Source organism: Alosa alosa, chromosome 2 (genome assembly GCF_017589495.1).
Source record: "Alosa alosa isolate M-15738 ecotype Scorff River chromosome 2, AALO_Geno_1.1, whole genome shotgun sequence".
Lineage (NCBI taxonomy): Eukaryota > Metazoa > Chordata > Actinopteri > Clupeiformes > Clupeidae > Alosa > Alosa alosa.
In genome coordinates, this window is record NC_063190.1 from 1,642,292 (window position 1) to 1,666,505 (window position 24,214).

At 39.7% G+C, this 24,214-nt stretch overlaps 2 protein-coding genes and 1 long non-coding RNA gene across 13 annotated transcripts in view; 1 reads left to right on the forward strand and 2 right to left on the reverse strand.

The window, feature by feature from the left end:
• tmed8 (transmembrane p24 trafficking protein 8) overlaps positions 1–4,042 on the reverse strand; it is a 32,202-nt gene extending 28,160 nt beyond the window's left edge. For 3 of the 4 annotated variants that reach the window (XM_048230704.1, XM_048230688.1, XM_048230712.1), the window contains exon 1: positions 3,854–4,042. The gene's annotated coding sequence lies outside the window, so the exon portion shown is untranslated. Of the gene's footprint in view, positions 1–2,063; positions 2,192–3,853 lie in introns of all 4 variants that reach the window. The other variant, XM_048230696.1, reaches the window with a different exon arrangement.
• A 2,702-nt stretch (positions 4,043–6,744) lies between these two features.
• The window catches only part of LOC125290922 (glutamate receptor 4-like), a 181,569-nt gene continuing 164,099 nt past the window's right edge, over positions 6,745–24,214 (reverse strand). For 3 of the 6 annotated variants that reach the window (XM_048237360.1, XM_048237365.1, XM_048237359.1), the window contains one exon: positions 21,629–24,198. In XM_048237360.1, the coding sequence (XP_048093317.1) occupies positions 24,034–24,198 (165 nt within the window). In that variant the 3' untranslated portion in view covers positions 21,629–24,033. Of the gene's footprint in view, positions 7,287–7,913; positions 8,060–8,254; positions 8,350–21,628; positions 24,199–24,214 lie in introns of those variants that run through there. The other 3 variants (XR_007192888.1, XR_007192889.1, XR_007192887.1) reach the window with 3 other exon arrangements.
• On the forward strand, positions 8,841–19,056 carry LOC125290923. 3 transcript variants are annotated; one of them, XR_007192894.1, is made up of 6 exons: positions 8,841–9,186; positions 9,258–9,370; positions 9,454–9,530; positions 9,616–10,383; positions 18,600–18,681; positions 18,832–19,056. It is a non-coding gene; the product is annotated as an uncharacterized LOC125290923 (long non-coding RNA). The 3 variants fall into 3 exon arrangements; XR_007192895.1 differs by having other exon boundaries at positions 8,848–9,186; positions 10,297–10,383; XR_007192896.1 differs by having other exon boundaries at positions 8,848–9,186; positions 10,302–10,383.

Consider the following 24,214-nt stretch of genomic DNA (forward strand, 5'->3'; position numbering starts at 1 on the left):
AAAACAAATCGAGGTATGTATCGAACCATGGGTCAAAAATCGTGATACAAACCGAATCGTGAGTTTGGTGTATCGTTACAGCCCTAATGCTCATCAAGTGTTACGACTTCGCAATAGTATTTACTACCACAAGGAGGTGGGATAACACCACAATCACAAATTATCCTACGTGAGGTTACATAACGTTACAGCTGCAGATAGAGACATTCCTGAAGAATTTTGTCTACTCTCTTACTCTGGACCACTAAATGTATTAACGAAAAGATCCTCAATTCAAGACACCTTTCTCTGGAATCAATAAAGGTTGATTTGATTCGACATCTGCCTCGTTGATTTTTCAACTTTTCGATGTTAAATGTAGACAGTCTCATCTCATCTCACTTAGCTACATAGCAAGCTAATTCAGTTTTGTCCAGTTCTCTGCAATGAGTGTGCTAGGGATGTCCCGATCGGATATTTGGATCGGATCGGCCGCCGATATTAGCAAAAAATGTGGGATCGGCCTGCACGGGAAAATCCCGATCCGGACTCCCGATCCAGTTTGTTTTTAAAACTCCGGTCCGCTTTTTTCAGCACACCTAGCGACCGGTCCAGCATCCCACTTGTCTGTGCATGTCCCACTAAGAATTTAAAGTTATCTAGCAAACATTTCATGTCACAGTTGAATTAATATAGCCTAATGTTAACAGCGACCACGAGTGTCCACGAGACCATCTTACTATTAAGGCTCTTATGCATGTTGCTGCTGACAGCTTTGCCTGTCTAACGAATGTTATCTCCGCGATTTAAGATTGTTTGTGTAATGTATAGGCACAGCACACACTTTAATTTCCCTATTTTTACAATCGGCTAGCCTAACAAACGCATTTCATTTCAAAAAGCAACCTGGTCAATCGCTAACAACTAAGTGCACCTAGGCCTACAACTCTACACATCCAAAAGGGTAGAATCTTCCAGTAGGCTATCATAACTTTTTTTACCGTTTAGTCTGTGCATCGGTGCAGCCTACGACGATGTGAATTAGTGACAGCTGTTGTCGCGGTAAACTTAAGCTCCTGTCTCTAAATAGTGTAGATAGGCCTACGTGCTATGTTGCTTGATTTTCTGTAATAAATGCAGCCTGTAGCCTAGGTTACTTCAGCAAACCCAGACCAGTTGTGGCATCAGTTTAAACTTTTAAAACGCAACAGTGAGAGGTTTTTTTGCAGTCTCACTTATCATTGATGAGCACAGGAGCAGGCTGACACCTGAGCATGTTGAAATGATCACCTTTGTGAATAGAAGAAGAATCTCCCCATCATGCTCAGACTGCAGCCAGGGCAAACAGTAGAAATTGAAGGGAGTATGGAGATGGAGCAGTAAAATGTGGAGGAGATAGCAATACTGTAGAAGGCGTGACAGTTATTTGGCCAATTCAGTGTGTGTGTGGTAATTTAACTATTTTCTACTCAGGTTTTGTGTGTGTTGCTTTTATATATAATTTTATATTGTTTACAATATTGTTTACACTGATGGCTTTTTTAAGCCTTGGTTTACACTCTTGAGCAGAGCACTGATGCCAATTCAGTTTGTGTGGTTAATTGACTATTTCTTTTCTACTCAGCTTTTCTGTGTGTTTTGCTTTTTTTATATAGTTTACAATATTGTTTGCACTGATGGCTTTTTAAGCCTTGGTTTACACTCTTGCTGTTCAAGAGCAGAGCACTGATGCCAATTCAGTTTGTGTGGTTAATTTACTATTTATTATTTTGTTTTATTTTAACCCTGTTAAGAATAAACAGGTCAGCTTCTCATTACTAACCACTGTGGATTATTCAAACTAACCTAATTAAGTTGGCTAGTTGTTCTTAAGAGTAAAACCCTTTTCAACATGAGTATAACAACAAAATAAGTAAATATCTTTAATCTTTAATACATGCTTGGATCGGCCGGTATCGGTAGATGCTAAAAGCTACAATATCGGTATCGGATCGGAAGTGCAAAAAGCTGGATCGGGACATCCCTAGAGTGTGCTATCCTGTTAGATACAATAATGTCAGCAAGGTGGTTCATTTGTATCTTACCTCAGGTTTGCTTTCCGGTGTCAGAACTTATTGCTGCTTCTCCCATGTCGATTCGAAGGCAGAGGCCAAATGGTTGTGATTGGTGACGTACATAGCGCTGACGTAAGTGGCGGGTAAAGTCTGTGCATCTGTGCATGTTTAATAAACACATAGGGGCTACATTCACGCATGGGGCTCTGACAACACACTTTAAGAAGCGTTCGCGTCTATGCATGATGTACAATAGTAAAGTCAGTGGTTTGGACAAAGAATAGGTTTGGCCACGCTGAAGCCCCACCACACACACACACATACAATGTTTTCTCATGTAAACCACGTAAGTAACCCATTTTGGATTCAAAATAATGTTAATGTTAATGTTGATTTAATGTTACATCTACACAAAGACAGACTAATAAAAACATAGTTCTGTGTTCACTGGGTATGAACAGCTGAACAGAAACAAAACAAACTTTTACAACAAACTAAAATTAGCATACCATCAGCTGGTAGGTTAACGTTAGCGGATTGTTGGTGTGCTAATTAACGCAAATATGCTGTGTTATGGTGGAGTTAACATTTGTCAGCTAATGTTAGCTAACACAGCCGAAGTAGTCTCTTCACAAGCCACACGTACGGTAATAATCATGCCAAACATCATCTAATCTACCCGCCAACTTGGATTTTGCTAGGAACACAAAAACATTTTCACAGGTCAACTTTTATCTGAACTTCACCAAAATTGGCACAAATCATCTTCAGACATTACCTTATCAGTGCATTACTACCACTGACAAAATTGTTTGCCCATTATAGCCAATCAAAATTGGCGGCATGACCGTAAAACAGGAAGTGACCTGATATCTTAGCCATCTTTGGTTGCTAGACATGAAACTTTCAGTGACTGCTAAACAGCCATATGTCTGATGCAACAGCATTGAGTTGCCACGGCAACTCCAGCTTGTCTGCATGGTCCCCTCATTGCTGCTTGCAGCTATATTTTTAGTTTATCTTTTTTCATCCATAGTCAGACTGACAGCCTGTCACTACCACTCACCTAAAGTAAACAGTGAAAATGTGTGTTACCGTTTATTCGGCCTATTTGTTAATTTCTTTGTCTGTCTGTGCTAGGTTTGGGTATGCTGGCGAGTCATGCCACTCTGGTCCAGCAGATAATTGCTTTTGTTTGATTCTTTGTTTGTAAACTCAGGGCATTGCTGTAAAATAACTTAATGCTCAGTCAATTTCCCCTGAATAAACAACTGTTAATGAAACTACTGTACAAGTTCAATGCCAAACAACATCATGACGTAATGTTCTGTTCTATTATAGATGGCGCTACACATCTTTTAAAAATGTAGCCTAACTTTAAGAAACGTAATATTTTAAACCCAGCTTCTTAGACGGTGTTAAACCTATTTGGATGTATACAGTGGTTACCAATCTTGTAAATTATGTTAAGAACATGCAATGTTGCATTTCCACTTTATCGTCAGCAAAGCAACAACATTTCAAGTAGAAGCTACCATTAGCTACAGTCGGCTACGTTAGCTGACTGTACAGATTCGTTTGAAGTTATCCTGCCTATCGATGTTAACGTTAGTTGAATGTAGTTGAGTAGGTTTTTGAGTTACGTTAAGTTCATAACGTCAGGATAGATAGCCAGCCTGTAAGTTAACGTTAACTACTGAAACCAAGTTTGTCCATCAGCTAACGTTACGGACTTGTGATGTTTTCCTGTCATTTAACGTATTTCCTCGTTAAACACAAACACCTGCCACAGGCAGATTCGCGTGAATATCAATACATACCTTGTCCGCAAATGTGTTGAATAAAAAAACTGCGTCACAACAGAGCCAAGCGAGATCTTCATTCAACATGTTACCTAGTAGTTTAGTCTACTTATCAAAGCGGGCCGAGGAGTCCCAAAACGGCCATGAGTACATTAGATTCTAGTCTCTGCAGTTCCGCACTTCCGCAGTTTCAGACAGACCTGTGTAGTTTCACACCAGTGGCATTGAGCACATGCGCAGTCATTCTAACAGTGGTAGGTAGAGTAGGCTACTGAAAATGTATAATTAAATAAAGTACAATTACTCCCTTCAAAATTACCGAGTAAAGGTAAATATTCCCATCTGAGAAATCTACTCAAATAAAAGTAAAGAAGTACTTTGTTAATAAATTCCTCAAGTTTTTTTTTTTTTTTTTTTACATTTTTGATGGTCCTTAATTTAAATGGATAGAAAGTATCCTTTACTGTTTGCTTTTCTCCTCGTCTGTAGGCTGCTCATACAGGCAACCATATTCTAACAGCCCAATTCAAGTATTTAATATAGGCCTACTTTAATATTATCACACACTTTTGTAGGCTTGTCCAATGTCCAAAATGAGCATGAAGCTACAGATTGAAAAGCAGTCATTCATCCTTTGGCTTGCAGATATAATGTGGCCCACTGGCAAAGCATATTACTGTCACCGAACAGGCTACCAAATGTGCAATCATGACCCTTTATCAACAGTACATGTCTTTCATTAAAGAGTATAACTAAAAATGCCATTATCAAGGTGATTATCTATGTAGCCTAAATACTTCGTATGGGAAGCGAACCAGTGAACACGCAATAATATAATTCCTTTCCTATGCCTTCTCGCTACGCGTTACACTATCACAGAACGTAAATGATGCAGAGTAGCAAGATTCCTAGAACCACACACATGTCGAGTTAAAACATTTTAAGTCGCATAATTTTCATAAATATATGTTCTTTAATATATTCTGGTGCCCGGCCATTTATGGCTTATGTATGTTAGAAGTAATATTTTGAAGTCAATGCGACTTTTAACAGGCAACCAGTGTAGAGATGCTAGGATAGGGGAAATATGTTCATATTTTTTAGTCCTAGTGAGTGTGCGAGCAGTTGCATTTTGTTTAATAATCTGTAAGCTCTTTAGACAGGTATTATTTCAGCCAGCATATAGAGCATTGCAATAGTCTATCCTTGAGGTGACAAATTTCTCAGAGTCTGGTAAGGATAAGGACTTCCTTATCTTTGAAATGTTCCTTAAATGGTAAAATGAAGTTTTGCTAATCTGTATTATGTGATTATTTAGTGATCCTGGTCGATTATAACTCCTAGGTTTTTAACACCTGTGGATAAGAAGTGGAAGATCACTATAGCCTGTGATAAGGATATGATATCCCTCATCTTTTTAGGACCTAAAACCATGACTTCTGTTTTATCTGAGTTCAAAAGCAGGAAATTGTTTGTCATCCATGTCTTTATGTCTCTTATACATGTGTCAAGTTTGGCTAGTGGTTAATTCATCAGGTTTTATAGAAAGGTATAGTTGTGTATCATATATCCATTACTATTTTTCTAGCATTTTTGACATGAAGGCCCCTATTTTGCACACTGGCGCATGACGTAAAACTCGTTTTCCACCCGGTGCCAAGTTTATTTTCTTATTTTGCATGTCTATTTTTTAAACAATGTGCCCAGGGATGTGGTAATTAACAACCTAGGGAGTGGCCTAGCGCATTGTTGCTAGGTTACAGGACGCTGGTGAGACACGCCGCTCCGTCTGGCATCATGTTTTTGTTTGTTTTTATGTAATGTTCGTAATTTTACTTAATGTTATGCTAATTTTTTGTATTGATTTGTCTAGTTAAATGTTTTCTCTCTTTATTTACGTTATTTTTGATAGTTTCAGTGTTATTCTTAGTTCTTTTTACTGCTTCCAAGTCGACTGATGTCGTTAACGTTTGTCCTTTGGGAGCTTGCTATGGCTAGCTTTTGCCCTGGGCCTCTGACGTCCTTCCATCCATCCGTGAGCCGGTGCTGCGCTTCACTGTCTGGTCGAGGGGATTTCTTGGGACAGCTGGACCAATATGAAGACCTATGAAGATCTGTCGTGGCCACCGAGCTGTTGCTGACCTGTGAGCTGCCATGCCGGCTGCCTGCCTGGAGTCTGGATTGAGCAGACTAGCGTTGACGTTGGGAAACTCTGCAATCTCACGGCAACAAACTGTCGCTGTTAGGGGTCCACCGAGTTGCTGATCTACACAGGATCGCCCGCGACTTCGGACTGTTCGGACAGTGATCTCCAGACTAACAAGGCCTAACGTTAATGTTATCTCCAGACTGCCAGTGAATCCACTGGGTTGGTCACTTGTAAAGAACTTTGTTAGCGCTGCATCGGTTGTGAAGACACAGCTGTGCGCAGTTTTCACGCGGGTCATCATTGCCCTTGGACATTTTCAGCCAGTTGGAAATTGGACTAATTTAACATAATTCCCCATTTTAAATGTACACTGTAAAAAATGACACAGTAGGAATGCATGAAAAAAATGAGGCAACTTATTACACGTGAAAATATTAGGGAAAAATATAACCCTATTATTTTTAAGAATATAGATTTTAACAAATCATGGAAATTTACTTAAATTATTCATGTATACAAAAACAAATTGTGTAAAATATCTCAATGCAATTAAGCATATTTAAAATAAATCAAGGAAATTTCCCTGATTTTTTCTGGTTAATATCGCATGATAAAATCATGTGTAATATAGTTGCCTCACTTATTTTGAGCAGTTATGCATGTTTTAAATAAGTCTATTACTATACATTTTAAAGGATGTGGCGTATATACACAATTAGAGAGTCAGTATTTCATTTAACAGCATTTATTCAGTGTAAATTAAACCTGACGTTGAGGGGAAAAAAATAACAATAGCTTGGGCATTTAAAAAAAAAACATTTAAAAATATTCAGATGACTGACAGAGATATAACAAACATATCTTCATCAACATCTACACAAAATCCTCCAACTCTCCGCAAAAATGCAAGCCAAACTGAGTAATCCTGGGACAAAGGGGCCTTGGTCAGACAGGTAACCAAGGACCCAATGGTGACTATGAATGAGATCCAGAGTTCCTTTAAGAAGATGAGAGAAGTGTAAAGAAGGACAAACATAAGTTCAAAATTGTTTTTACACAACAATTCTACTACCAAATTTAGGTTTTTCTTGTCACGCTGCAGGCAAGTTGTGTGAGAGGCTATATGTGCACAATAATGCTTCTACTTTGTTTTTTCACATTACAAAACAAAACATACCCATGCATTTCAACAATAACCAGGATATGATGCCGTCTTGTGCAGTGTGTCAAGGTGCTCAATCTCTTATACTCCTCCATTGTTTCCTCTCCCCCTGAACTCTTCTCCAGAACCTCCTGGACCATCTATGGGTAAAAGAGAAACAATAACGGTGATACACTTGTAAAGAGAAAACTTACCTGCACCCTCTAAAAACACAGGAGATGTATTAAAGTGTAACTCAAGAGTACAAACAACTTAGGGTATATTTATGGTAGTGTGGTAGCAAAATTGTGTTAATTGGTGGAGTTTTGAGCAAGACCGCAACACTGAATGGGCATAGGCTACAGTGAAAGCTAAGGGGGCAGCAAGCATGTTGAAAAAACAAACGCTATTTTAAACCACTGGCAGTGCTCAAAATATGATTACACTTGGTAGTGTGGTGAGGGTCTCTACAGACAAACTAAAGTGTTATAAACTTTTGAAAGTGTACAGGGAAATTAAAACAAGACCTGTATCTGAAGGAAGAAAATTGCCTAGATTTGTGTTCCGTTAACGTCAAATGAGCGGGCATGTTCGATCTTGCAGCACTGGATCTGCAAGCAGATCTGGCTGAATCTAAAAAACATGCCTTACGTTCAGCCAGATCTGTGTAGTGCTGCAAGATTGAACGTGCCCGTTGATTTAACACTACCGGAACACAAAGCCAGGCTTCCGCATTTGGAGGACAGACAAGGATTTCTCCTAGTGAGATTTTAATTTTAAATGCTCACCCATTTGGCCTTTTCTGCTGCATCCCCTATGGCAGAGGTGTTCTCTCCTGCACCAGGAGATTGATGTCCCTCGTTTGAAGAGGACCTCTCCATATCACTTCAGAAAAGTGAAGAATTTAGAGTAGAAGAACCTGCTGGCACAAATTCTGCAAAAACACAAAATTGGAATCTTAAAGGGTTGCTTTAAGAATTTAAGAAATTCCGTTCCCAATTTTAGTTAATTTAATTCAACTAAAGGGTAACAAAATCTTTTTTTACCTTACCCACTGGCCAAGTGATCTGATATCAGATGCATGCAAACATGGATTTTAAATTTATTAGCTACTCACATAAAACCTTACCTTCTTCAATGAAACTTTCATAAGAAAAACCAGGCTGCAGTTTGAGGTACTTTTTTAGTCCACGGTACTGGACCTTGATGAGCATTTTGCCAACCCTGTTAAAACAAACAAAATCCATAATTATATAAACACAAGAACCACAATTGACTATCAGCAGTATACTGTATCAACTAACTTAATTAGCAAAGGACTTCCAAAATTCATTCTGACATCATTTACCATGTAGGCTACCAAATGTTTTAACCGCAGACAAACAGAAGTGTTTGTGTTCAAATATGTTAACATAATCGCTAAATAACCCAAATAAAACCAACAGACACTTAACTAATATCAATACTATTACTGAGAATGGACAATGCACCTAACCTTAACCAACAACACTAACACCACGTGTATGCTACAAATGCCTAAAAGAATGCCCTGGTGGTCTCAGCTAACGTTAGCTACGAGCAAAATATATATAACCCGAATTAAAAGCAAATAGTGTTCAGTTTAATCAAACGTCAATTAGTTGACAGACTGCTTTAATTAGTCAGTCAACAGATCCCTTAGTGCCAGACAAGCATTTGACACCACACTAAATCGCTTAGAACAGTGGAGTCCTGGCTAACTCATGTTAACCAGCTACGTTAGCATGTTAGCTATTTCCTCAGTGGCTATTAAAATTCCAACCAACTGTAATGGGTTGAAATGGAGTGCCTGTGCCTTTAAGGCAACCCACCACATCGGTGCCACACCGGATGCCGGATGGGTAGTAATTATCAAAGAGGCTGATGCTTGCTTTATAAGTGTGGTGTCAGACATGGCCTGGGAAGCGACAGGACTAGGTTGGGATTGTTTGTCTGTCTCTAGTTTTGTGCCCTCGTTTGCTCCTTCTCAGTCTGTGCTCCTGTGGTTAGCAGCTCGTGGATATCCGTGGTCTTCTGCAGAAGGTATGTCCGGTTTCATTGAATGCGATTTGATTGTATTATGTGATCAGTCGTTAACTTTCCCTTCGTAATAGGGACCCATTGTTGGGAGTGGTGCTGCAGGAGTTGGGAGTCGAGCGATTGATCGTTGTGAGTCAGTTAGCGATTCGTGAGCTAAGGAGTGTGTGGGTTTTGTTGTCTTCTGCTGGTACGTAACTGCCCTATTACCTAGCTCCCATTTCAATTGTAGGCAGTTATGTTTATCTTTCCTGCATTGCTCGCCTCTGCCAGGTTTCATGGTCCGATTGGCCACCCTGTTCAATACGCGTCCATTATCGCAGGGAAATCGCATTTCATCAGCTGTTGTGGTACGTGGCTACTTTGATAAATATGTGTTAGTTTATAGTCTAGTTAGTAGCATTAACCTTTGTATCCATTTCCCACTCTCGGCAGGTTGTACGCTGGCTACATCCATTGGAGTGGATCTCTATCACCAGCTAATACTTGTGCTGCTGTTTTGTCTGATTTTGTTTTGTTTTATTTAGTATGCCGTCTGTCCGACGTGATGCCATTAGCTGTAGGCCTAATCTAGGCGAGCCTACTGTGCGTGCTGGCACAGGCTTCTTACAGTAACCCTCCGCTTGTGTGTGTGCATGCGGGCCTGTGTGTTATTTGTATGGTTTTATTTCTGTCTTTGTCTGTTGTGGGAAAAGGTCAGCGCGTCATTGGCGTTGTGTTTAGTTTGTTTATTTCTGTTATCTTGTCCATTATGTCTCACCAGTGGCAAGTGTCGTCTATTGCATGGGCATGTGTCTGTATTTGTCACAAAGTCTGCTGTGAGTGGTTAAGGCGCTTTTGTGGTGCCCTTGTTGGGTTTTGGTTCTGTTGCTGTTGTGCATGCTGTGTTTACTCTAACTGTAAGCTTACTTACACCTTTGTTTCACTGCCCCTCAGACGGTGAGAGCGTCTGTTGGCTCCTCATGACTTAGACCGGTTTCTTGACCCATTGGTGTGATTGTGTCTTTCATTGTTTCTTTTTTTTTGTTACCGAAGTTGGGGCTTTACTGCAGGGAGGCTTGTCACCTTGTGGTGGGTGTCCTATTTTTCATGTGTGTTTACTGTGTGCATTCCCAGTGTAGCATGCACCTGGGTGGTTGTGGTGTATCCAGAGTTCCACGTGTGGTCCTGTTGACCCCAGTCCAGATAGCCTGCCTCCCCTGGGTAAGCCCCACTCCATGTGTTTAAGTATTTGTTTTGTCTTGTCCAAAATAAAATGACCGTATGATGTATCCTCTAAATGCCATTATCTTCAGGTTGATGTGTTCTTGAAATACAATAAAAACACGTAATTATTGGTGTATAGAATTCTGTCTGTCTCATAATTGCAACGAACCTGTGTGTCTGCAAATCTGATAGCTAGGAAGTGTGTGCCCAGGCTGCACTGAAGCACACCACCTCACCATTTAATTCCTAGGGGAGCATAACTCCTCTAGGTGGTGTAGTCAACAACTAAAATCTGAAACTCTACCCCTGCTTCGCTACACAACCATTTTCAAATTCGTAGCAAAAAGATTAAGACGTCGTCGACTCCAATAATATATTAATGTCAGTTTAGAGTGTCCCAAGTATTACAAATTATTATAAACTTGGCCATTTCAAATTGATAAGGTTATAATATAACCTACCGAAGTTAATGTTAGCTTGCTGGCATACGCGTAGATTACGGGGGGATGGGTGGGATATGTCCCCACCACTATTTATAATTTGAATTTTGTCCCCACCACTTCTAAAAATGTGCAAACCAATTGCGACTGAAAAAATCCCCACATACTGAAATCATCGAGTCTAAACCATGCGATAGGCGTGCACAATGACATCCTCACAGCATGCACACCTGCCTAGATATGTGTGGATCGAGTGTTGCACGTTTTTTTTTTTACATCCGCACCCACCCGACCCTCCAGTCATATAATGCCTGCTAGAGTTGACTGTAGCTCGGAATGCAATCGGTTGCCATAGTAGGCTATCCTAAAATCCAGCGGTAAAACAAAGCATGAACTCATGAGCGTCGGTCTGCCCTATATCCTCTGATTGTAATGTTTACAGATAGGCTATCTAGGCGATATTTGTAACATTTATTTTGTATTTGGCCTGTTATAAAATCATGTAGGCCTATTGAACAATTTAAACACATTGTGAACCCCAAAGTTGGAGACATGCATATAGACATTGCTGCAAATTTAAAACCGGATTACTCTGGAATGGCTAACTGTACAGGGGAGTGCTTTAAACTTTAATTACACCTTTGTGTTCCGTAAGGTCTGCTGTTTATTCAGATTTATGGTTTGTCATGTGTTGAGGGAAAGTTCGTGAAGCCAAGATGAATGGGTAGGGAGACGGGTGCAGAAAATAAATAAATGATTAAATTAAAGTTACGAACCGTTTACCACAACTAACCACCAACATTGTTTAAAAGCTGAGAAAAAGCTTGTTTGTGTGATACATGTGATGTCTGTGATGAATAGGCTACTTCGCAAGTAGTTCAGCAAATTTGGGTGGGACAGAAATACCTTACAGAGCAGCAGATCAGGGCTGGCCATATCCAGCAAACATGTCCATGTGGGGCCCACATGGGCCTTACTTGGGTTAGTTGGGCCTCAGCTGGGCATGGGCTTAGAGTGGGCTTTGAGGTTGGGGCCCACATGGGCAACCCAGATAAAATACACTGTGCTAAAACTAAACATGGGCACTACATGGGTCCCAACTGGGCCACAATAAAAAAAAAAAAAAAAAAAAAAAAAAAATAAAAGTATGTTGATGACATGCTGGTTACTGCAGTTATATAAAATTAACGATATATATATTTAAAAATCTATTAGAGTAATGTGTTAGTATTCCGTAATGAGCCTTAAACCATTTTAATGTGGCTTTACAATCTGTTTAGCTTTTTTTTACTTAGTTAAAAACTTAATCGTTTTTGATTTTGCACCCAAAGTTCTCGTGGTAAGTGCCTGCGCAAAGTAACTCCCCAAGAGCCGTTGGAAAAGTTGAAACGTGACAGAAAAAAAACTAGTTGTGACTAGTGTTATTCTTCTCAAATCTCCACGATTACCTACTTGGACGCACTGGAAGAGGCTGCTTTCATCTCGCAAAAGGTAACAGGTCTACAGAGGATGCCATCTCAAACCTCATGCACACCACCTTAACTCACCTGGAGGAGGGGAATGGGAATTATGTGAGGATGCTGTTCATTGACTTTAGTTCAGCATTCAACACGATAGTACCTCTCACCTTGGTCACAAAGATGAAGGCCTTAGGACTGAACACCACCCTGTGTCACTGGATATTTGACTTCCTCACCAACCGCTCACAAGTGGTTAGAGTGGGGGTCTGACATCTGACTCATTAACCATCAGCACTGGTGCTCCCCAAGGCTGTGTTTTTGAGTCCACTGCTGTACAACATCTACACACATGACTGCAAAGCCAACAGTAGTCATACCTCCATCATCAAGTTTGCAGATGACACAGTGATCTTGGGCCTGATTAGTAACAACAATGAACAGTTCTACTTGGATCAGGTTGATGAGGTGGCACAGTGGTGTCAATCTAACAGCTTGACACTGAATATCAATAAAACCAAGGAAATGGTAGTGGATTACAGAAGGCAGCAGCAGAACTACAGTTACACCCCACTAATGATCAGCGGGCAACCTGTAGAGAGAGTCACACGTTTTAAATACCTTGGTGTCCACATTACTGAAGACTTAACATGGACTGTTAACACTCAATATGTTCTGAAGAAGTCCAGACAAACGACTCTACTTCCTTCAGTCAGCTAAGGAAATTCAAAGTTTCTACATCCATCATGAAGGCCTTCTACACTTCAGCGGTTGAGAGTGTTCTAACTGGTAGCATCATCACCTGGTATGGGAACTCCACAGTTTTGATTGCAAATAAATTGTTTGATTGCAGAGATTGTAGTACTCTGCAGAGAGTAGTGCGCTCAGCTGAACGTACTATAAGAACTCAACTCCCTGCTCTACAAGATATCTATTCCAGAAGAGTACTCCTAAGAGCCCAAAAGATTCTGAAGGACTCTTCTCATCCTAACAATGGATTATTCCTACCGCTGAAATCAAGAAGACGCCTATGTAGTCACAAAGCCAGAACTGAGAGACTCAGGAGAAGTTTTTATCCCCAGGCCATCCGAACTCTGAACTCACACTATACTGACTTTGCACACATTCACTCCTCAGCACTCTCAAACATTTCCCAACTCTGAACTCACACAATACTGACTTTGCACTCATTCACTCCTCAGCACTCATGACCCCACACACACACCTACAAGACTTTTAGCACTTTTACATCCCTCTCCCTATGCTACAGACCTTTTATTTATTTTCTTATTTCATCACACGTCAAAACACACACACACACACACACATCTGACTTTCTCCAACTTTTGCACACTTTTTATTTTATTATTTTTGATTTCTCCTCCATCTACCCATGTCCTTGATTGCCTAGCCTTTAGTTGGAGGGAGTGACTGTTTGCATAACGTTAGTTCTACAGCTAATAAGGCGAAAATCGCTATTTAGCTAGGCTAACGTTAACATCATGTCATCCTACTCTAACTTAATTTTAACCATTTTAACCGGTGAGCTCAATGACCCTCGTTTCCGATATTGACACCTACAACTTATATTTTCCTGAAATATTTATTAAATAATTGTTTTTTAAGTATTTTTGCATGGATTCTACTTTTTAAATATATGTATATTTTAACCCTTAGTTTTTTTAGGGCATTTCACTACTTTTATTCATAAGGATTTATTCTGGTCATTGTTAGTGCCACACACACATTATATATTGTTTTTTTTTTCGGCAGTCAAAATTGGCGGCGAAGCCTCCAAACAGGAAGTGAACTGTTATCTCAGCCAAGCTTTCACGTATCAAAACCAATGGGCTCAGGACCCTGTTAGGAGGAGGCTCAATAAATTTGATTTTTGACCTACAGGTGGCGCTATAATTAACAAAACTACGTTTTGGCCTCTATGGGGTGATGTGTTTGAAATTAAAACATATTAGTGATCTCTGTTAATACTTTGGGAGGTCCTTAGGCTGACACATATCAACTTTTGACCTTAACATAATTGATTGGACCGCCATATTGGATTTCTTCAAAAACACTTAAAAGTTTTCACAGGTCACAAACTTCATCCAATTTTCACGAAACTTGGCACAGATGACCTTCAGACCATGTTTCATAACTGCATTGCCTTTGACACCCATACTCAAAACTGGTCACCAGTCACAACCAATCAAATTTGGCAGCGAAGCCACCAAACAGGAAGTGAACTCGTATCTCTTCAGTGCCTTGACTTATAAATTCCAAACTTGGTACATGCCATCAGGGCATGGCCCTGACCACGCACACCAACTTACATGCCACTAAGTCTTACCCTCTAGCGCCACCAACAGTTCAAATTTTTAAAAGCAAGAAAATCAGAAACTTTAACCGATCTTAACAAGAATTGGCACATATGATCTTTAGACAAAGCCCAACAAAAGTTACTGTTCAGATTTCTGACCACTAGGGCAGCGCTAGAGAAACAGGAAGTGAACTTGCATGTCAGCAACCCTTTCAGAAATCTTAACCAAATTTGGTATGAGGCGTCAGGGCATGGCGATGACCACGCACACCAATTTCCACACCTTTAGGTCTAAGCCTCTAGCACCACCAACAGGTCAAAATGCATACATTTTTGAACAGCATTAATGCAAGTAGATCCACAATACTTGAACCTATGAAGCTGAAACTTGCAGAGTTGATTAAGGCAAAAGTTACGGCCCCACCCACCAAATTCCAAGACTTTATCATACTTGCTGTAGCGCCACCAACAGGCCAAGGTGTAAACTTTCCAAAGGTTTCACGGGTCTCACATTTTGTCCGTTTCTCACGAAACTTGACACAAATGATCTTCAGACCAAGCCTCACAAAAGTTAGCAGACAGATTTTTCAATTTCAAAAGTATCGGCAGGTGAGAGCCAATCAAATATGCAAAAACCTTTAGACTTTCGACCACTAGGGGGGCACTAAAGTTACAGGAAATGAGCTAATATCTTGGCAAGGCTTTCAGATATCGGAAGCAAACTTGGTTCATGGACTCAGGACCACATCCTAAGGACGCACAATAAATTCAGTCACCGTTGACCACAAGGGGTGCTATAAGTTATAAGTAGCCACACTTTCTCGTATCGACACCAAACTTGGGGCCCGTCCCAATACCTCCCTAGATTTTTGCCCTAACTCTCGTTTTTGCGCGTGCACGTGTAGGGTTAGGGTGTCCCATTACTTTAGGGAGCAAGGGGAAGTGCAATTTCCCCCTTAAAATCAACCCTCAAAAGATAGCCAGGACCGATGCAGGCTTAAAACGAAGTGGGAGATGAAATAACCCAGGATACCGTGCGTGCTCAGCGAGCCGGACAAATTTTTCATATATTTTCGCAAATAAGCATATTACAATTTCGAAATATGTTGGAATATGTTAGTTTGATGCACATCTGATGGACTGTTGAGTTTTGAACACTAATGTTAGAAAATATCTCAATGGCTATCTGGACGATGTTCATGATATCTGCTGAGTGCTTTGAGAGAGTCTGCCCATCAAATAACGTTATATATCTGATCTGGGTAGTTTCGTCAATATTTAAGGTGTGTGTTCTGACGTTCACATGAACATGGTTGATTAACCAGACGTAGATAAACCAGCACGGCCCACACAACAATGACCGCTGGAACGGGCATGTTCCTGAATGAAAATAGTAGCAGGCTACTACCGCTAGACACGCCGGGCGCCAGCGTGGCAGTAGTTGAGCACGCTTAAGCCACGCTAATTTGCATATAGTGGTGTCCCAATTCACAGGGAAAGATCTTCAACTCCACCTCCCTTGTCGAGGGGGCTTTAATGTTGAGGGCAATCAAAACCAAGTGGAAGTTTTAAGGGGGGAGAAATGGGACGGGCCCTTGGTATGCAGACTAGGGACCACATCCTGAGGACGCACAATACATTTAGTCACCGTTGACCACAAGGGGCGCTATAATTGGCCACACATTCTCGTATCGACACCAAACTTGGTACGTAGACTCGGGACCACATCCTGAGGACGCACAGTACATTTAGTAATGTTTGACCACTAGGGCGGCGCTAGAGGAACACTTAAGTGCTAATGCATGTCAGTTGCAGTGCAGTGCAGTGCAAATATATCTGCCATCTCGGCGGCTCAAAGTATCTGCAACCAGCTTGGCAGCTATATTTATTTTGCTGTCACTTCATCTATTTTATAACCCAGAAGGATGTCCTTGGTATCAAATGATGGCTCTGTGTCTCCTCTTTCATCTGACATGCGTGGCATATCTATCCGATCACAGGTCCGCGAGTAATTCAAACGAGAGTAATGGGTGTGCAGTTGGTTTTTGTACATGACATTATTTTGCAGTCACTTCGTCTGTTTTCATAAGCCAGAAGGATCGACATACTTGGTACCAATAGCCCGGTGTCTCCTCTTTCATCTGATATGCTTGCCATATCTATGCGTTCGCGAGTAATTCAAACGAGAGTAGGGTGCGCAGGTGAACGCAGAGACTGTAAATATGATGCAATTTGATTTAATTTCATGATTTTTTTTTAATCTTCATACTTTAACGCATTAGACAAGTCGCGTGGTCTCGTTGGAAAGCCCCACTTCTGCTCTGTCACACAATAAAGGCTTCTCGCTGCTATGAACAGTTGCGGAGCAATGTAACAGAGAAGAAAGGGTGTGTTTTGACGCACTTTGCGTAATCGGCTTCTAAGGGTTAAAATCTCACATACTCCCTGGAGTGCCTTCACGTACCCCCAGGGGTACGCGTACCCCCATTTGAGAACCACTGGTCTAAGGCTATGGTTGTTCATGTGTTATTTTAAGAGTGTATTGTCAACAGTCATATTGGCGGGTGCACAATGCACCGTCCTTCTATCCTCCATGAACGCGCACCAGCCTACATCCATGCAAAACATTAGAAATGACACAATTAGGCTACAATGGGAAACATAATTAGAATAAAGATATAAAGATCAAGCAAATTGCGAAACGCGTTGTTCACGCCAAATAAAGTCAGCAAAATACTCTCCAGTGTGCGATGCATACTACTTTTTTGACTTTTCCATAGATGTACTGCACACCATCAGCACCTGGAGGAAGAAGGGCTGTGCACAGGGATTTTGAACCTTGAAAGATATAAAGATATTACGAAACACATTTCACAATGCATTTGCAAATTGGTAATGACGGTTAAAAGTGATTAGGCAAGAGCACAGCTGAAGACGCACTATCACGAGATATAAGTAACTCTGCAGGATTAATGTTGTTTTATTCAGTCATTCTAAAAAATATTAGGATAAGTGTTGCTTTTTCCAGCCTATGTTTTTGATGGTAACCCATTGTCAGTCAATAGTGAAAGTAACTTACTGCGTATAACTGCCTTGTCGTTGACTGACACCATGGTGAAGTTATTTTCACTTTGCCAATGAGTTCAAATAATAGACGAGTGCAAATGTGTAAAGGCTATGCTAGGTTTTAGTAGAGCATGGTTTAGTGGAATGACTGTTCCATATGGTCTCGCAAGCAGACTCCTTCAAATGCGCCGTTGACTGTCAAAATACTGATGCATTCTTTGACGTCGCGCTTTGCACCATTAAAGGGAATGACAGATGTCATTCTCATTGGTTTAAATGATGTTACGCCACACCCATTAAGAAACCTAGGAACACCTTGTTGCGCCATGCGCTCGACGTTTGATAACGAAAACACTCCCAATGTGGACTGGACATCCAACTAAATTTGAATAAGCTTTTGACTAGTGAATTTAAACTTTCATGATGGTCCGAAAGGGAGATTATATAGGCCTATAGTTGGCCAGGTTGTTAAGGTCAAGGCTAGGTTTTTGAGGGATGGCTTAATAACAGATAACTTAAACAACTGTGATACATGCCCTGGTAGCAATGAATTATTTATAATCTGGATCAAAGCATTATCCAGGAAAGGGAGAACAGTCTTAAGAAGATGGGTAGGAATAGGGTCTAGTAGACTAGTTGTAGATTTTGATGAGGAAATTGTGGAAGTGAGGTCTAATATGTCAATAGGTGTAAATGAATTAAATGTTGTTCGAGGTCTCATCTGTGAATCTATTATGTTTTCGCTATCGTTCAGCAATGGAGTATGAATATTTGGTGAAACTGATTGGTTATTAATCTTATCTCTAATTGTTTCAATTTTGTCATTGAAAAAGTTCATGAAGTCATTAAAGAATATACTTTCATTCTGCTGTAGGCTATAAGGAAATAGATGGTAATGGATATCGATCTTAACCGTACATTTTGTTTTCACAGACTAACCTCTCCTTATAATGAGGCTGTGATCTCTTATTTGCTCGGAGCTAGCCTATGTCTGCAAGTCATGACGCCATTGCGTGTAAGTAACTTTTACTGTTTTCTCCTTCCTTGTTTAATTTTACTGTGACTTACTTTTATTCAATATTTATTCATACCACTCTCACTATCCAGCTGCCTGTAAGACCTATTACGAGACAGTACTGATTGTCTTTATTGATTGTTTTTACAGCTGCTGGAAGCAAGACAGACTCCGAAGTAGCCTACAGGGCAACGCACCACATACGTCTGCAAACGGACTGAATTCAGACAGAATGCTGCCAGTTACCTTTGCTCCAAGGTGGCAAACAGCCACTTCACGGTGCTGTAGGATTTTGGGCTTCTCGTGAGCTTACCATTTATAGCCTACGTAGGTATATTGTGTGTCTGTGCTAATAAAGCTCTTTCTTTGAATTAACAAGTTCCTGGCAAATTTTCCTTTCCTCAATAAATTCATTCATGTCCTTGATGGTAGGCCTAATAATAATGTAGTAGCCTAGCCTAGGCCTACATAGGATAACAATTACATGTATATACAACATAATAGCATATCATAGGAAATATGAATATATATGGGGTTTGCATTTATATTGACCCATGGTGACCAATAATGACAGATCTGCCAACCAATTTGTCGTTTAAAGTAGTTTCATCCAATACTGAGTAAGGAAATTCAAGCCAGGCACGGTTTTGCTGCTATTCATATGCTAATCAGAGCCATTAGCACTCCGCGAGCTCTCCACATACGTCATAATTCGTTTCCGACAATATGTGGCACAGACAAACGCGACGTTCGCAGGCTGTAAATTTCCGTTAACTGCCGAAAATTAGGGAGATTTCCGGGCATTTACGGGGACGAAAAGCCCACTTTTCATGCAGTGATGGTTGTTATGTTGGTTGTTAAGTAGGTGGTGGTTTAATATAGTTGGCTTGAGGAATAGTTGATGATAACTGATAGTTGGAATGGCAGTTAAGCAGTCTCAGCATCAGTTCCATGCCAAACAACCCAAGATTGGCTGAGTTACAAGGTCAAGTTTCACATCAAAACATAACTGATTTTGTGGGGCTGAACCAGGGCTGAGTGTCGCTCACTGTGAGCTCACTTCCTGTTTGGCAGCTTCGCCGCAAATTTCGATTGGCTGTTACAAGCGAACGCTTCTGTCAATTGTTCCAGAAAACAATGCGCTGATAAGGAATGGTCTGAAGATGGTCTCTGCCAATTTTGGTGAGGATCAGCTGAACTTTGTGACCTGCGAAAACTTGTTAATTGCACTTGTTACTTGTTAATTGCAGCGCCCCCTAGAGGTCAAAGGTCACCATATTTTTGTGCGCCCTCCTGATGGAGTCAGTAGTCTATATACTGAGTTTGGTTATGATACATGAGATATGAGCTCACTTCCTGTTTGGCGGCTTCGCCGCAAATTTCGATGGGATGTGAACAGTTTTAGTTCCGAAGACGAAACACCACAACTTTTGTTAGTCTTGGTCTTAAGATCATGTATGTCAAGTTTGGTGACGATCGGACAACATTTGTGACCTGTGAAAACCTTTTAGTGTTTTTGATCAAATCCAATATGGCGGAAAACTCATCATGGCGGAAAGTGACATCATAGGGTGCGTTGATCTCGGCTTGGTCCAAGGATTCCAACGATACCTCATTTTTGACAATCAATGGGTCAGAAGTTACATGTGTGAACGCATGTCCAACTTTGGCCTGTTGGTGGTGCTAGAGTGCTCAAGGTGCCGACATGAAACTTGCTGAAATGAATCATGACACTGTGCCTAATTAGTGTGTCAAATTTCACAACTTTTTACCAGACGGTTCTATGGGCTGTCGCTTCGCTGCTTGGCCCCCAATAAGCCTAGGAAGAACAGTACAGTGCATTTTCATCCATTATAATAAACATTTCATCATACACATTTCAGAATATTTGCTCACAGAATGCAAAAAGTTAATATACTGCCCTAACTGCTTTCATGCCATGTTTAGCCTAAGGACTGACCTGATGGTGATCTACGGTGGCCGACAGGTGCAAACGACATGCAATTTATGACAAGAAATGCAAATCAACAAAACACGTGCAAATAGACAGAACACAAACACTTAAGAAAACATCTTCATCTTCATTTGACAACACGTGCACATCATTTTTTTAGAAAACGCGCTGGAAATTCAGAAAACATTTACATTTCAGAAACAAGCTGCCAATTCACAACACGCAATTCAGAAACGTGCTACGAAAATAACAACACAACAGAAGTGTTTCCGGGGTACACTTAAAAAGTGATGAACACCTCTGAATAGGTGGTGAACTACATATGTACAGACAGTAAAGGAGAGGTGTTCATCACTTTTAAGTGCCATTAAAATGTTAAAATAAACCCAATTCAAGCCAGATTTTTTAACAGGAGCTGTCGTTGTCACCATAGTATATTATGTCCATGGTTGTTCGCCACCTGTTCATCACTTTTAAGTGTCACTTCCGTTGTGTTGTGAATTTCATAGTGCGTTTCTGAAATGTAAACATTATCTGAATTTGCAGCGCGTTTTCTAAATGATGTGCACGTGTTGTCAAATGAAGATGTTTTCTTAAGTAGGTTGTTTTTGATCTATTTGCACGTGTTTTGTTGATTTGCATATGTTTTCATAAGTTGCATCTGTTGTCATAAGTTGCACGTCGTTTGCACCTGTCGGCCACCGTACTGATCTATACCCCTGTAGGGTTACTTTTAGATGTTAGCTTTTTTAAGGAAAAGAGGCTGATCTAACAATTAATTTTAATATTTGTAAGCATAAGACTGTATGAATAAAAATGTAAACTGATTCAAGGATTTAAAAGTTTTTAACATTTTGAATCTTGCCAGTAGTTCCAGAGACACAAACCATTTAGATTCAGCAACATATAGTGCTGGTGCATGGAGTGAATATGTACACGAGCCAACCATGAGGCAACACCTAACAAAAGACAACAACCCACTCAAACACAATGTTTGTAGTTATTATTTTATTATAAAAAGATGGTCAAAATAAATACAATATGTACCATTTCAAACAATAGGACAACCTTTTGTAGTATCCATTGGAGCCCGGGGAATATTCTGCTGTTAGATATTTTTGGTGTGTGTGTGTGTGTCGCTGGATGACTGACGGGGGAAACTGATTGTACTTAAAAAAATCTTCATTTGGCTAAGGAAAATCATGCCTGGAATCATATACAAATAGGTCATATGGATTACAGTGGGTAAGGGCTTCTATGTTGTCCTGAAAAAGAGACCATCCATTTATCAAAGAATTCTAGTCTTCTTTTCAGAATAACTTTTCCTGGATTGCTTCCTCTGAAAGACACACAATACTGATCTAGTATTCAGAAGGTCTACACAAAAGGCTGAGGTTAACACAGTGTTTTTCAAAAAGGCAAATGCATTGCACACATCATGGCTCTTTAGAATACAAATTCTTTGCATTTAATTCCATTTTAAAAATCATTCATATTGCATTTTAAATGCTTAATTTTCACACTCTGAACTACTAAAGCAATATAAATAAAAAATAAAATCTGATCTATTTGGTATCAAATGAGCATATTTAAAGATTTTAAGAAAGACGTTAACATATTTTATTGCCCAGAATGGAAGCACTCAATTACGAGTGGTGAAGGCCTAAAAAGCCCATTATTAATGGTTTTAAATTCCACATGTAAACTTATATGAATAAATAAAGCATTTAGTTTCTATCCATTATTGCATGAAAGTATTTTCTAATGATGTTTTTACATCAACTTATTTCATTTTAGCTATTTACATTTAAAGATGAAATAGATTGCTGTTTCTTTCCCTATATACAAAACTTTAGGTTCTCAAAGAATACCATTTCTTCAGTATGGCCAGTTATAGTGCTTGTATTATTGTATTGTTATTAATATGAATGCCAATATCCTATCTACCACATTTTAATCTGTTGCATTTGAATCCATTTGGCAACACTTTTAATTGTTGCTTAATTGATGGTAAACTATCACTAGCTATACAACAAATATTCAAATAATCTTTAACTTTGAGTCAAACAACTCTGTAGCTGACCCTCACTGTAAACCCAAATGTAAGCCCATTTTATATTCTTTATTTTTGCTAAAGATTGAGTTAGTTTTCATTACGACACATTCAGATAATGTTGGACCTTCTTGTTGTGATTGATATCCACTGGACTTTCATTCAAGGGACATTCCATCTCAATTGAATAGCAGATACTAAAGGTGAACTATAAAGCAAACTTCCTACATTTCAATGCAAACTTGAAGTAAAGATTACTCTGAACAAAGAAAGGCTGTTTTTAAAAAAGCAAAAAATCTGGTCATAATACTACTGAAATGTTAGTGTGACAATTATAAGTTTAATGTGAGGTCTTGGTAGAATGTTGTTGATATCTGAACAGCTAATGAAATACACCCCTCCCCTTGTGCACAGAAGCAACATTGTTGATGGCTTGTCTTTTTTTCTCACAAAGAGCAAGGAATGTGCAGCATCCTTATAAAAGCTGCTTTTTATTCCAGATACTGGAATTTTATTTCTACTTCATTCTATTACATTTATATAATATGTTTGTGATGACAGGTATTATGACATCACCTCAAGAGATTGAGTACTATTTGGCATACAATAATAAAGCTATTGTGCTAAACACTTTTTTATGGAGAAAAGTTACATTATATTTGTTAAAAAGGTAACAGCATTGGTAATAAAAGAAACACTTGATCTGATCTACTCATTTCCAAAAAATATTCAAATGTCTGATAAAATTATAGAAAAAGCTCATTCTAAACATGAACAATATGTCTTATTTGCAATGAAACAACATTGCACATTATAGTAGAAACCAGATATAAAATTATATGTAGTTAGATAAATTTGTTTTTGCTAATTGTACATAAAGAAAGAGACTTACATTTGGACCACAGTGAAAGTACAAGGAATATTCACAGTGTAACATTTCAGTTGTAATATGACCAAATATTACAAGCTGTGGCTTGTTCTTGCGCAGAGTACTTGCTACTTCAAGTCTGCATGTTCTCAGATGTGAGATAAACTAAAACAGAACAATGACAATGACAGATGGCATATCATTCTCCAGTTACTGCAAGAAATGTTGAGCATGTGTTTCAAGTTTGCAGTTGTGGTTATTTCTTGGCATTTCTTGGGTGTTGAAATGTGGGTACACCATAATTGTGAGAAGTTATTTTCAAAATCTATTAGATTCTCACCTGCTACATACATTTTACTACGTACATTTTACTGTTAACTACCTTTAAATTCTATGCTTTGTAGGGTAGTTTCAGTTCGGTTTATATTTATTGATTGGCATACTGATGTGGGTAAGGCACTTAAATAGTTTAAGTCTTCATGGCATATCAGAGGGGACTGTAGCCAATCCAGAGGTCTGTCGAACAGTGGGCCCAGAGTGCACAGCCTTTGGACAGTCTGGAGTCAAGACTCGGCCATTCTCACCAACACTTCCTGTTATTGACAGACGGGCTTTATTCCGCATTGCCTCTGTGAAGGTCAACTGGAACCCAGGGGAA